The sequence below is a fragment of the Scyliorhinus canicula genome, chromosome 13, assembly GCF_902713615.1.
Source record: "Scyliorhinus canicula chromosome 13, sScyCan1.1, whole genome shotgun sequence".
NCBI lineage: Eukaryota > Metazoa > Chordata > Chondrichthyes > Carcharhiniformes > Scyliorhinidae > Scyliorhinus > Scyliorhinus canicula.
The window spans coordinates 156456946-156472160 of NC_052158.1; the positions used below are offsets into that span (position 1 = coordinate 156456946).

The 15215-nt window shown below is 49.8% G+C and overlaps 1 protein-coding gene across 1 annotated transcript in view; it reads right to left on the reverse strand.

Annotated features, from left to right (window-relative positions):
• Positions 1 to 15215, reverse strand: part of LOC119975671 (fibronectin type III domain-containing protein 3B-like) — a 417529-nt gene that overhangs the window by 146508 nt on the left and 255806 nt on the right. The window contains exons 5-6 of the mRNA XM_038815453.1: positions 14792 to 15032; positions 12825 to 13112 (exon numbers count right to left, since the gene is read on the reverse strand). Of these exons, the coding sequence (XP_038671381.1) occupies positions 12825 to 13112; positions 14792 to 15032 (529 nt within the window). The remainder of the gene's footprint in view (positions 1 to 12824; positions 13113 to 14791; positions 15033 to 15215) is intronic.

Sequence of the window (15215 nt, forward strand, 5' to 3'; positions counted from 1 at the left end):
TGTACTTTGGTACATGTGACAATAAATCAATCAATTCAAGAGGGTCCGTGTTAGCCCTCTCAGCTGGGTCAGAAAGATCCCAGAACATCACAGGGAACAAGCAGTAAAGATTCCCTAACCCCAGGGAGAAAATGCTGGAAAATCTCAGCAGGTCTGGCAGCATCTGTGGGGAGAGAAAAGAGCTAACGTTTCGACTCCAGATGACTTTTTGTCAAAGCTAACGGGCAGAGAAAGTGGGAAATATTCATACTCTGGGGTGAGAATGGAAAATGAGTCATAGCCTCAGAAACCCAGGGAAACGGGGCGCTAATAGCCACAGATACCAAGGAGAAAGAGTGCTAATGGCAGTCCCCAGAGAGAACAAAAGATATGAAAGGCCAAACAGCAGAGAAACTAACATCAGAGGGTAAACTGTGACAGATGTGGATGTGGGGGGAGGGGAAGCAAAGGGAAGAAAAGGTAACGAAAGGTGGATAAGATGGGGGGGGGGGGTGAATATATATATAAAGTAAGAAAAGAAATAAATGGTAAAAGACAATTAAAATGAAATGGGATGAAAATTAATGGGTTGAGGTGGGGTAGAGCTGATCATCTGAAGTTGTTGAATTCGATGTTCAGGCCGGAAGGCTGTAGCTGCCTAACCGGAAGGTGAGATGTTGTCCCTCCAGTTTGCGTTGCGCTTCACTGGAACATTGCAGCAGGCCAAGAACAGACATGTGGGCATGGGAGCAGGGTCTTGTGTTAAATTGGCAGGCAACAGGAAGGTCAGGGTCCTGAATGCACACTGAAGATGCTGAGCAAAGCGATTACCCAGTCTGCGTTTGGTCTCTCCAATATAAAGGAATCCACATTGGAAGCAGCGAATGCAGTAGACCAAATTGACCCTAGAGGTGCAAATGCTTAACCTGCTTAACCTGGAATGAGTGTTTTGGGCCTGGGATGTTAAGCATGGAAGAGGTAAAGGGGCAGGTGTTACACCTTCTGCGATTGCATGGGAAGGTGCCATGGGTGATGGGAGAGGTACTGGGTATGGTGGAAGAGTGGACTAGATTGTCTCGGAGGGAACGGTCTCTGTGGAATGCTGACAGAGGGAGTGAAGGGAAGATGTGTTTGGTGGTGGCATCACGCTGGAGTTGGTGAAAATGGTGGAGGATTATGCTTTGCATACGGAGACTGGTGTGATGAAATGTGAGAACGAGGGGGACTCTATCCTTGTCCTGGGAGGGAGGGGAGGGGGCGAAGGTAGTGGCACAGGAGATAGACCGCACACTGTTGAGGGTCCTGTCCACAAGTGTAGGTGGGAAATCACAGTTGAGGAAGAAGGAACACATTTTTGAAGCACCATTTTGGAAACTGGCATCGTCGGAATAAATGCGGCGGAGGCAAAGGAGCTGAGAGAAAGGGATGGAGTCCTTACAGGGTGTAGAGTGTGAAGAGCTATAGTCCAGATAGCTGTGGGAGTCAGTGAGCTTGTATTGGATATTAGTAGGCAGTCTATTGCCGGAAATGGAGACAGAAAGATCAAGGAAGGGAAGGGAAGTGTCTGAGATTGTCCAGGTGAACGTGATGGAGGGGTGGAAACTGGAAACGAAGTTTATGAATTTTTCCAGGTCCGGGCGAGAGCATGACGCTGCTCCAAAATAGTCATCAATGTATCGGTAAAGGAGTTGTGGGAGGCGACCCGGGTAAGCCTGGAACAAGGAATGTTCCACATAACCCATAAAAAGGCAAGCGTAGTTAGGACCCATGCGGGTACCCATTGCGACACTTTTGATTTGTAGAAAGTGGGATGAGTTAAAGGAGAAGTTGTTGAGAGATAGAACGAGTTCAGCCAGGCGGAGGAGAGTGGTGGTGGATGGGAATTGTCCGGGTCTCTTTTCGAGGAAGAAGCAAAGAGCTCTCTGGCCATCCTGGTGTGGTATGGAGGTGTAGAGGGATTGCACATCCATGGGGAATGGGAGGCGGTTAGGGCCCACGAACTGGAAGCTGTCAATATGACGCACGGCATCAGAGGAATCCCGGATATAGATGGGGAGGGAATGGACCAGAGGAGTGAGGATGGAGTTAGGACAAGAGGAGATAGGTTCGGTGGGGCAGGACCATGCAGACACAATGGGCCTGCCGGGATTATAATAAAGATTCCGTCCCTGGTGTTTTCGGCCAATTTTCCACATTCAACGTCACTGAGACAGTTCTGGTCAATATCACATTATTGTTAGTGGGAGCTTGCTTTGCAGATTGGGATGGAAAACATATTGGGAGTCCTGAACATTTCCAGAGTCAATACTTAAAGCTCCCTCCACACTGTCCCCATCAAACACTCCCAGGACAGGTACAGCACGGGGTTAGATACAGAGTAAAGCTCCCTCTACACTGTCCCCATCAAACACTCCCAGGACAGGTACAGCACGGGGTTAGATACAGAGTAAAGCTCCCTCTATACTGTCCCCATCAAACACTCCCAGGACAGGTACAGCACGGGGTTAGATACAGAGTAAAGCTCCCTCTACACATTCCCCATCAAACACTCCCAGGGCAGGTACAGCACGGGGTTAGATACAGAGTAAAGCTCCCTCTGCACTGCCCCCATCAAACACTCCCAGGACAGGTACAGCACGGGGTTAGATACAGAGTAAAACTCCCTCTACACTGTCCCTATCAAACACTCCCAGGACAGGTACAGCACGGGGTTAGATACAGAGTAAAACTCCCTCTACACTGTCCCTATCAAACACTCCCAGGACAGGTACAGCACGGGGTTAGATGGCCAGGACAGATACAGCACGGGATTAGATGGCCAGGGCAGGTACAGCACGGGGTTAGATACAGAGTAAAGCTCCCTCTACACTGTCCCCATCAAACACTCCCAGGACAGGTACAGCACGGGGTTAGATACAGAGTAAAGCTCCCTCTACACTGTCCCCATCAAACACTCCCAGGACAGGTACAGCACGGGGTTAGATACAGAGTAAAGCTCCCTCTATACTGTCCCCATCAAACACTCCCAGGACAGGTACAGCACGGGGTTAGATACAGAGTAAAGCTCCCTCTACACATTCCCCATCAAACACTCCCAGGGCAGGTACAGCACGGGGTTAGATACAGAGTAAAGCTCCCTCTGCACTGCCCCCATCAAACACTCCCAGGACATGTACAGCACGGGGTTAGATACAGGGTAAAGCTCCCTCCACACTGTCCCCATCAAACACTCCCAGGACAGGTACAGCACGGGGTTAGATACAGAGTAAAGCTCCCTCTGCACTGTCCCCATCAAACACTCCCAGGACAGGTACAGCACGGGGTTAGATGCAGAGTAAAGCTCCCTCCACACTGTCCCCATCAAACACTCCCAGGACAGGTACAGCACGGGGTTAGATACAGAGTAAAGCTCCCTCTGCACTGTCCCCATCAAACACTCCCAGGACAGGTACAGCACGGGGTTAGATACAGAGTAAAGCTCCCTCCACACTGTCCCCATCCAACACTCCCAGGACAGGTACAGCACGGGGTTAGATACAGAGTAAAGCTCCCTCTATACTGTCCCCATCAAACATTCCCAGGACAGGTACAGCACGGGGTTAGATACAGAGTAAAGCTCCCTCTACACTGTCCCCATCAAACACTCCCAGGACAGGAACAGTACGGGGTTAGATACAGAGTAAAGCTCCCTCTACACTGACCCCATCAAACACTCCCAGGACAGGTACAGCATGGGGTTAGATACAGAGTAAAGCTCCCTCTACACTGCCCCCATCAAACACTCCCAAGACAGGTACAGCACGGGGTTAGATACAGAGTAAAGTTCCCTCTACACTGTCCCCATCAAACACTCCCAGGACAGGTACAGCACGGGGTTAGATACAGAGTAAAGTTCCCTCTACACTGTCCCCATCAAACACTCCCAGGACCTGAGCAGCACGGGGTTAGATACAGAGTAAAGCTCCCTCTACACTGTCCCCATCAAACACTCCCAGGACAGATACAGCACGGGGTTAGATACAGAGTAAAACTCCCTCTACACTGTCCCTATCAAACACTCCCAGGACAGGTACAGCACGGGGTTAGATACAGAGTAAAACTCCCTCTACACTGTCCCCATCAAACACTCCCAGGACAGGTACAGCACAGGGTTAGACACAGAGTAAAGCTCCCTCTACACTGACCCCATCAAACACTCCCAGGGCAGGTACAGCACGGGGTTAGATACAGAGTAAAACTCCCTCTACACTGTCCCCATCAAACACTCCCAGGACAGGTACAGCACGGGGTTAGATACAGAGTAAAACTCCCTCTACACTGTCCCTATCAAACACTCCCAGGACAGGTACAGCACGGGGTTAGATACAGAGTAAAACTCCCTCTACACTGTCCCTATCAAACACTCCCAGGACAGGTACAGCACGGGGTTAGATGGCCAGGACAGGTACAGCACGGGGTTAGATGGCCAGGACAGGTACAGCACGGGGTTAGATGGCCAGGGCAGATACAGCACGGGGTTAGATGGCCAGGGCAGGTACAGCACGGGGTTAGATGGCCAGGGCAGGTACAGCACGGGGTTAGATGGCCAGGGCAGATACAGCACGGGGTTAGATGGCCAGGGCAGGTACAGTACGGGGTTAGATGGCCAGGGGAGGTACAGTACGGGGTTAGATGGCCAGGGCAGGTACAGTACGGGGTTAGATGGCCAGGAGAGGTACAGTACGGGGTTAGATGGCCAGGGCAGGTACAGTACGGGGTTAGATGGCCAGGAGAGGTACAGTACGGGGTTAGATGGCCAGGGCAGGTACAGCACGGGGTTAGATGGCCAGGACAGGTACAGCACGGGGTTAGATGGCCAGGGCAGATACAGTGGGCCGAATCGCTTCTTTCTGTGTTGTCAGACTCTATGACTCGATGTGACTCGGCAAGTGCAGGTTCTGAAGGAGGAAATTGTTTCAATTACAGTCAGACATCTCGCTGATCGCATAACTGCAAAGGACGGAGGTTTAAAGAGCTAAAGGAGGCCTAAATGCCAAGCGCAGTACTGAAGGACAGTTGCACTGTCAGAGCCGCCAGCTTTATCAAATGATTTGAATAGTGTGGCCGCAGGTTCCCTGGCAGGTGAGCAGGGAAGATCCCATCCTATAATTCAAAGAAGAACAGGGGAGTTGTTCCCATTATTCTGAGCTAATACCAATGGAAACAGATTTTCTGGTTGCTTATCAAAGTGCCGTTTATGGGAGTTTGCTGTGTGATTCCGTTAAAAACAAAACCTCTCTGTAATAGCCCGAGATACCAACGCAGAGGCCTCTTAATTCATGAAATGATTTATTGGACCAAATGATGGGGTTAAACCGTGGGCATGGGCAGCAGTTGAAACACAGGTCAGTGCTCCCTGACCCCTGGGTCCACACTCACCAGGCCGCTGCTCTCCAGGCCCGGCACTTTCTTCCCATTGGTCAGGGTTTGCATGCTCCCGCGTGATAGGCTACGGGGGGGGGGGGGGGGGGGGGGGGGGTCACATAGCCTGTAAACGATCGCCCCATAAAGTGCCACCCGATCACATACCTCCCCCTTCAAGTTCCTCAATAATCTCCACATTACAAGATGGCAAGAGGGAGCTGTTCACAACCAGGGCAGAACAAGAGGGGGTGGTAGAGTGTCAGGCAACGCGCGAGGTCTGGTGGAAAGCCCCAGGTCTCTGACAGGTTCTCTCACCATCGAGGCAGTGGTGTGGTCAGTAAAAGGTGGATGTTTAAAGGTCTCAGAAGGTGTGTTGGTGCAGACCGCACTCTCCCGTTTCCTCTGAAGTAGCAAGAGGGGCCTCGTCTGAAACAACCCAACCCCTCACCTCTGGCTCCGATGAAGAAACATTTGAAGTGACCACCGGATCCGCTTGTTTTGCCGTTGAGGCTGCAGCTTTGCTCCTTCCCATGTGGTCCAGGTGCTTCCACATCGTCTCCCTTGTTGGCCCACCAAATAAGATGCAGGCTCCGACCTTGCTATGATTCTCCCAGGTAACCATGTCGGTCCAAGCCGGAGGTTTCTGATAAAACCTACATCTTCTGTTTTGAAGGATCTGTCACCATTGGTTGAGTCAGGGTGTTTATTTTGCCTCGCCTCCACCCTACCTGCCAAATTGGGGAACGCCGGGTCCAGCCGAGATCGGGGCGACGGCCTATCAATGGCTCCGCCGGTGTGACCCCAGTGGGGATCTGGGGGGGGTTGGTGTATGTAAGGAGGACAGTGTAGAGCTCGAGTTTCAGTGGCCTCTCTGGCTGCTGCTTCACCATGGATTTGAAGGTTTGCACTCCTCTTTCCACCAGGCCGATCAAGGCTGGGTGATAGGGGGCTGTACGCAATGTGCTGGGTACCATTGGTCTGTGCAAAACGCTGGGATTCTTCCCATGTAAAGGCGGTGCCGTTATCCGAGACTATAGCCTCTGGGAAGGGATGACTCCCGAAAATCCATCTTAAAGTTTCGATGGTGGCTGCCGAACTCCTCATACTCATTCCTTGGATGTCCAACCACTTGGAGGGGTCATCCACCAGCAGCAAGAACATCTTACCTGAGAAAGGACCAGCAAAATCTCTACACAATCTTGTCCCAGGGAGGCCTGGCCATTCCTAGGGATGTCGTTCAGCCGCAGGGTCTGTTGTGGCTGGCATGGTCATATTGCTGGACCATTGATGTCTTTGTCGATGTCCAGTCACCATATGTAGTTCCTGCCCAATGTTTTCATTCCGGTTTGACCAGGGCGCACATTGTACAGCTCGTGCAGTAATGGCTCTCTCGCTGTGGGTGGTACAGCCCACCCAGGAACCCCAGAGTAATACCCAGTCTTCGCAACTGAGTTGGTATGGTCTTAACTGCTCAGAGTTACCTTAATGCCAGCTGCATAAAACTATCCGTTTAACTTCTGATAGGGCCGCGTTCCTCTGAGTTCAGTTCCTGAAGGTATCCAAAAAACTTAAAACCCAGGAGCGGGGAATCGCCAGTCGATGCTGAAAAACATAACCATGGACAGCCAAAGGCAGAGCTCGCCGCTCCACACTGGCCAAAGCAATGGGCGGAATGGACTTATCCTTACCGAGTAAACCCAATAATGGTTTGTGGTCGGTTATGATGGGAAAACAGTGACCATAAACATACCGATGTCTATACGCCGTATATCATTGCCAGACCATCTTTCTCAATCTGTCGGTATATTGCACTGGCTACCGTCCGGGTGGCGAGTGTTATGGGCCAATCGCTGCCCTCTTCCATTCTGGGTGAGAGGATGCTTCCTCTCCCAGAGGGTGAAGCATCACACGTTAAGGTGATTTGTTTGTCTGGGTCAAAGTGAACCAGTAGGTTAGATGATTGTATAAGTCTGTCCAGTACCAACATTGACATTATTTAAGGAGATGATGCAACAGCGCAAATGTTGTTGTCAGGTCTGGGTGAAACGGCCATATTATTTGACCATACCCAGAAACAGTTTTAACTCCGCAACGTTATTGGGTGCAGGAACTTCTCTGATTGCTTCAACTTCACCTTCTAATGACTGTAGGCCTTTGATGTCAACCTCAAACCCAAACATGTAACTTCATGGCCTGAAATTTGCACTTTTCCCTTTTACGTCTTATATACCTGCATCTCTAAATCTATTAAGGACTTCCTCCAGATTGGTCAGATGTTCTTCCTGTGAAGTCCCCACCAGTGACACTTCATCTAGGTCTACCACGACCTTCGGAATTCCTTGCAGCAAGTTCTCCATCGTCTGGTGAAAAAATGCACACGTGGAAGATATTCCAAAAGGCAACCTTGTACACTGGAAAAGTCCCTTGTGTGTGTTGATCGGTGCATATTTCCTGGAGACTTTTGCCTACTTCAAGTTGCAGGTAAGCATGACTTAAGCCAAGCTTTGTATATCGGGGCAGCATGGTAGCATAGTGGTTAGCATAAATGCTTCACAGCTCCAGGGTCCCAGGTTCGATTCCCGGCTGGGTCACTGTCTGTGCGGAGTCTGCACGTCCTCCCCATGTGTGCGTGGGTTTCCTCTGGGTGCTCCGGTTTCATCCCACAGTCCAAAGATGTGTGGGTTAGGTGGATTGGCCATGCTAAATTGCCCGTAGTGTCCTAAAAAGTAAGGTTGGGGGGGGGGTTGTTGGGTTATGGGTATAGGGTGGATACGTGGGTTTGAGTAGGGTGATCATTGCTCGGCACAACATTGAGGGCCGAAGGGCCTGTTCTGTGCTGTACTGTTCTAAGTTCTAAGCTTTGCGTAAAGATCTTTTCTCCGAGTAATTGAATTGTCGATTTGGGTTTCTTGATTTATGGTGAGTTTGTAATCGCCACAGATCCTGACAGTGCAGTTAGGTTTTAGGACAGGAGCAATAGGGGCCGCCCACTTGGAGAACTGTACCAGGCTCATGATCCCTAATTCCTCCAAATGTGCCAACTCGGCCTCAACTTTAATGTAGAGCGTATGGGATGGGCTGAATCGGGGTTCAGGTAGATATCGGCCTTGAACCCTTGTACTTGGCCGAGCTCATTTTGAAAAGCGGCATCCAATATTTTAAAACTTTATAGCCACTTTAGCTATACCTGTCGTGGGCAGGCCCACACATCAAGCTTGGCCCCTGATCTTCCACAACAATTATGGGTAATTGAGCAGATTGATGTTGATACAACACCAGTGCAGCCGCGGTGTCAGATATCTTTAGGGTTTCCCTGATATAAGTTGCGATCTCAGCAGCCGCTCTGCCTAGTCTCAGAGGTTGGACTCCTTCTCGCAGCTACCGTTTGCTCACTCACCACCGTGGCTGGAGTGCCCATGTCGACCTCCAGAATCAATGGTCGCCCGTTAACCATTCGGGTACTATCTCGATAGGAGCCGTCTTGCTCACTTTAACCAAGATCAACTGATAGATTTTGGATTCTTCCTCAGAATATTCCACTAGTTTATGTACTGGAGTCAAGGTGTGTTTCTTTTTAATGCTAGGCGCACCCTGCCTGGCCTGGCATCCTGCTTGAATGTGACCCTTCCTGTTACAATTGAAGTGAACAAAAATCTTTGCAGTGTCACATCTCTTGAGGGTCTCCTCCACATCTGAAAAACTCATCAAGGTTCCTGGGCTGACGGCTCGTTTTTCTTCTTTGCTTCTGTCCACGATCCTGCTCCTGGGATCTCAGTTCAGCCCCCTCCGTGTCCGTCACTTGGGGTCCTCATCTAGCAGCCGTTCCCCTCCACAGTTGATTCACCTCGCCTTCCCGCACGCACTGTAGTTCAGAAAAGCCCTGTTCAGCCCATCCAGGGGTATTTTTGTTTCGGCTAATCATGGTGTTTGGACACGGAGGTTGTTAATGCCACAAGCAAGACGATCACGTAACATGTCACTTAATGAAGAGCCGTATTCGCAGTGTTCCACCATTTGGCAAAATCATCTGGGGCCCTGGGGATGTTACATTTCCAATGAGATTTTAGTCTGGGGGTCTGCATGCCGTCAACAAGATGACCTTTTTGTTTGTCGTCACCAGTAATCTCATTGGCTGAAGAACGTGGAGGAACGTTTGAGGACTCTGGGTCTGTACTCGTTGGAGTTTAGAAGGATGAGGGGGGGAATCTTATTGAAACGTACAAGATACTGTGAGGCCTGGATAGAGTGCACGTGGAGAGGATGTTTCCACTTGTAGGAAAAACTAGAACCAGAGGGCACAATCTCAGAGTAAAGGGACAATCCTTTAAAACAGAGACGAGGAGGGCTTTCTTCAGCCAGAGGGTGGTGAATCTGTGGAACTCTTTGTCGCAGGAGGCTGTGGAGGCCAAATCACTGAGTGTCTTTAAGACAGAGATAGTAGGTTCTTGATTAATAAGGGGATCAGGGGTTATGGGGAGAAGGCAACAGAATGGGGATGAGAAAATATGAAATGAAATGAAAATCGCTTATTGTCACGAGTAGGCTTCAATGAAGCTACTGTGAAAAGCCCCTAGTCGCCACATTCTGGTGCCTGTTCGGGGAGGCTGCTACGGGAATCGAACCGTGCTGCTGGCCTGCATTGGTCTGCTTTTAAAGCAAGCTATTTGGCCCTGTGCTAAACCTGTCTCTTTCATCAGGCATAACAGCCTTGATTGATTGGCGGAGCAGATTCGATGGGCCAAGTGGCCTCATTCTGCTCCTATGTCTTATGGTCTTATTCTTCTAATGGCCAAGAGAGTTTAAGCTCAATTTACTCACAGGAGCACAAGAGAAGGCCATTTGGCCCCTCGAGCCTGCTCTGCTGTTCAGTGACATCACTGATCTGATTGTGACCTCAACGCCAATTTCCTGTTAGCCCATCATATCTGCCTTATCGATCAAAACTCTAATTAACACAATCTGTCATCACCGTGCTGTATCCTTCCTGTGGTTCTAACTTACAGCATCAAATCAATAGAGAATATGAACCTTTAACGGTTTGGACAAATCAAACACACACGCACACACTGACAGATACACACATGTGGAGATGCACATACACAAGAGTGGACACATGGAAACACACACAGACACATACACTCACGTAGAGATGCCCATACCCACCCATGGACACATGGAAACACAGACACATACACACACGTGGTGATGCACATACCCACACGTGGAGACATGGAAACACACATAGACACATACACACACGTGGAGATGCACGCACACACGGACACACACACAAGCAGACACATGGAGACACACAGGCAAACACAGACACACATGGAGACCCATACACAGACCGGCACACACATGGAGACACAGGTAGATACACACACAGAGACAGACACACATAGAGGCACACACACGGAAACACACAGACACGGAGGAGGCACAGAGACACAGAGACACACACACGGCGACACACACACGCGACACACACACGGCGACACACACGGCGACACACACACGGCGACAGACAGAGACACGGAGATACACACACACACACACAGACACACATAGAGACACGGAGACACAGAGACACACACACAGAGACACACACAGACACAGAGACACACACATACAGACACACACACGGAGACACACAGAGGCATGGAGACACAGAGACACACACACACACACACACACAGAGACACACACACAGCGACAGACAGAGACACGGAGATACACACACACACACACAGAGACACACATAGAGACACGGAGACACAGAGACACACACACAGAGACACACACAGACACAGAGACACACACACACAGACACACACACGGAGACACACAGAGGCACGGAGACACAGAGACACACACACACGGAGACACACAGAGGCACGGAGACACAGAGACACACACATACAGACACACACACGGAGACACACAGAGGCATGGAGACACAGAGACACACACACACACACACACGGAGACACACACACACATGCGGAGACACACGCACAGACAGCAGGTGCATGACTCAAACACTGCCAGCTCTCTCTCTCTCTCACCCGTTAAACATTCTCAGAATCTAAAAGTCAAGACATGTTTGACATTGCGAAAGCACATTTACTGTGTGGATAATAGAGCCCAGGGCAGCTCTCATCTCAGCAATGTGATATTCCTTATGTTTTATTCAAAACTGGAGGCAGGTTTCCAATGTGTATGATGAGAGAGAGAGAGAGACATGGAGAAAAACACTCCACAATGGAGAACAGGAGTACTGCCTGTGCTGGGAAATTCCCGGAATAAGGAGATGTGTTGTGCTTTGTCAGCCTAGTAACTGATAGCCTTTCCTCACCTGACAAGAATTTGGTCACTGTGGCAACTGACTTCTGACAAAGGCACGCACTGGCTTTGTGCTATACGAGTGGGAGTGAGGCGATGGGAGGGGGAGGAGGGTGGGGGGGGGGGGGGGTGAAAGGAGACAGGAGGCTGTCTGTAGCTGTCTACATTGTGAGGGGGGAGTTTCGGGGGGGGGGGGGCTACAGTTGCTGATCTGGGAGCGCGGGTGAGGGACGGGAGCCCATGCGCTCACTCTGCCAGTTAATCTCTGATTGGAATCGTCACAACCTCAACCTATTCCCCTCTCTGCCACCCTCCCGTGACGCACCACCTCCTCACTGCTCCAGACCCTGCAGATCTGGGGTTAACATCCAGCCCTTGCAATCGTCACTGGGGTGGCATGGTAGCACAGTGGCTTCACAGCTCCAGGCTCCCAGGTTCGATTCCCCGCTGGGTCACTGTCTGTGCGGAGTCTGCACGTTCTCCCCGTGTCTGCGTGGGTTTCCTCCGGGTGCTCCGGTTTCCTCCCACAGTCCAAAGATATGCAGGTTAGTTGGATTGTCCATGATCAATTGCCCCTTAGTGTCCAAAAAGATTAGGTGGGGTTACTGGGTTATGGGGATGGGGTGAAAGTGTGGGCTTAAGTGGGGTGCTCCATCCAAGGGCTGGCGCAGACACGATGGGCCGAATGGCTGCCTTCTGCACCATAAATTCTACGATTCTACGACACAACCAACATCCCACCCAATTTGTCGTTCCTCGGCAGCAGTGCGACCCCCGGCGGTGAGATTCAGCAAGCTATTTGACCATGACGGCATCACCGCCACTAATGCTCTTTTGGCTAATCTCTCTTCTGCTGACCAGGGCTGGGGAGTTGGGGGTGGTGGGTGGGGAGTTGCGGGGAGAGAAGGAGCCATTGTTATGGGTATCCTGAGTGAGATGGTGGTGGGCGGGGTGGGGGGGCGGTGATGTGTGACAGGGTCTGAGGGATGCGGTACCAGAGCTGCCTTTTCTCTCCCGCCCGCCAGGCTGGCACATGGCTAGGTGCCCGACACATCGTCCGCGCGGTCTAGCCAGCTGGTGAGGATGGACTTCCTTACCTTGGATATCCTGCTCATTCATCCTGGGGCTGCTCCTTGCTCTTCGCTCTGGCTTCTTGATGCCCGTTCCTCCGCCCCCTCCCCCTCCCACCCCAGCCACACAAGGTCCCTTCCCATATCCGTTGTAAATGGAGGCACAGGAGCTCAGGTGGTTCTTGTAGATCGTCGCTGGTGGGCTATTCAATCGATTCTGCCGGTCAATCTTGAGTTTTTTGTGCAGTCGGTCATGTTTGCTGAATTGGTCCTCCCTTGTAATGTAGCTGCACATTCCATACAGAGGGATGAATTCTGTTCAAAAGTAAAAACACAGCCTTAAATAAGGAGAGAAAAACAGAAAAAGAAAAAAATAGAGAAAGAAGGAGAAGATTTGAATTGGTTGGTGAGTTTAATCAGAATAATGTACAAATTACTAGTAATATAACCACTACACTCCTGTATCCACCTGGATTACTAGTCCAGTAATATAACCGCTACACTCCTGTATCCACCTGGATTACTAGTCCAGTAATATAACCACTACACTCCTGTATCCACCTAGATTACTAATCCAGTAATATAACCACTACACTCCTGTATCTCTCTGGGTTACTAATCCAGTAATATAACCACTACACTCCTGTATCTCCCTGGATTACTAATCCAGTAATATAACCACTACACTCCTGTATCTCTGTGGGTTACTAATCCAGTAATATAACCACTACACTCCTGTATCTCCCTGGATTACTAGTCCAGTAATATAACCACTACACTCCTGTATCCCTCTGGATTACTAATCCAGTAATATAACCACTACACTCCTGTATCTCTGTGGGTTACTAATCCAGTAATATAACCACTACACTCCTGTATCTCTCTGAGTTACTAATCCAGTAATATAACCACTACACTCCTGTATCTCTCTGGATTACTAATCCAGTAATATAACCGCTACACTCCTGTATCCACCTGGATTACTAGTCCAGTAATATAACCACTACACTCCTGTATCCACCTAGATTACTAATCCAGTAATATAACCACTACACTCCTGTATCTCTCTGGGTTACTAATCCAGTAATATAACCACTACACTCCTGTATCCCTCTGGATTACTAATCCAGTAATATAACCACTACACTCCTGTATCTCTGTGGGTTACTAATCCAGTAATATAACCACTACACTCCTGTATCTCTCTGAGTTACTAATCCAGTAATATAACCACTACACTCCTGTATCTCTCTGGATTACTAATCCAGTAATATAACCACTACACTCCTGTATCTCTCTGGATTACTAATCCAGTAATATAACCACTACACTCCTGTATCCCTCTGGATTACTAATCCAGTAATATAACCACTACACTCCTGTATCCCTCTGGATTACTAATCCAGTAATATAACCACTACACTCCTGTACCTCCCCGGGTTACTAGTCCAGTAATACAACAACTAAACTTCTCTATACCCCTGGATTACGAGCCCAGTGATTTGTTTAAAATATAAATTTCGAGTACCCAATTCTTTTTTCCAATTAAGGGGCAATTTAGCGTGGCCAATCCACCTACCCTCCACATCTTTGGGCTGTGGGAATGAAACCCACGCAGACACGGGGAGAATGTGCAAACTCCACACGGACAGTGACCCAGGGCCAGGATTGAACTTGGGACCTTGGGGCCGTGAGACTGCAGTGCTAACCACTGCGCCTCCGTGCTTCCCTCACTAGTCCAGTAATATAACCACTCCTCAGGATTTTGAACGGATCAATGAAATCTCCTCTTCACCTTCTGTGCTTTGAGGAGAACAATCCGAGCTTCTCCAGTCACTCTCCAAGACCGAAGTGATGGAATCTCATCCCTGGTCCGACATTGATAAATCTCACCTCTAAACACTCAAACGTATCGACATCCTTCCTAAAGTGTGGTGCAATGGGACACCACATCGGCTGCTGCCCTTGCGCTAACGCTCTCATTGGCTGATTACCTTGCTCTCCATATATTGTTGGTGGGAGATGGTGTTGAAAGAACTGAGGTGGTAGGTCTCCTGGTCCAGTGACTGGGGGGTAATAGGCCGCATGCGAGTGAGGGATGAGATGAGGGTGGTGCGTGATGTACGGAGGCAGGTGATGGGTCGGAGAGATGGTTGACGGGTAGCTTGGCTGGAAGCATTCCGGAGACTGAGGGGTCACCACAACCCTGCGGACCCCAGTGTTATCCTCGATGACCTGTGGTTGGCAAAGATAAGGACAAAATCAATTTATTCCTCAGAACATCTAATGATTGGAAAGGCAGCCTCAGGATCACATAGAATTACATGAAACAGAGTGTAGAAACTGATCATTCTACCCAGATGCTCAATGCTGATGTCGTTGTCTACCCAGGCCTCCAGCCCCCATACTTCTCCCCGC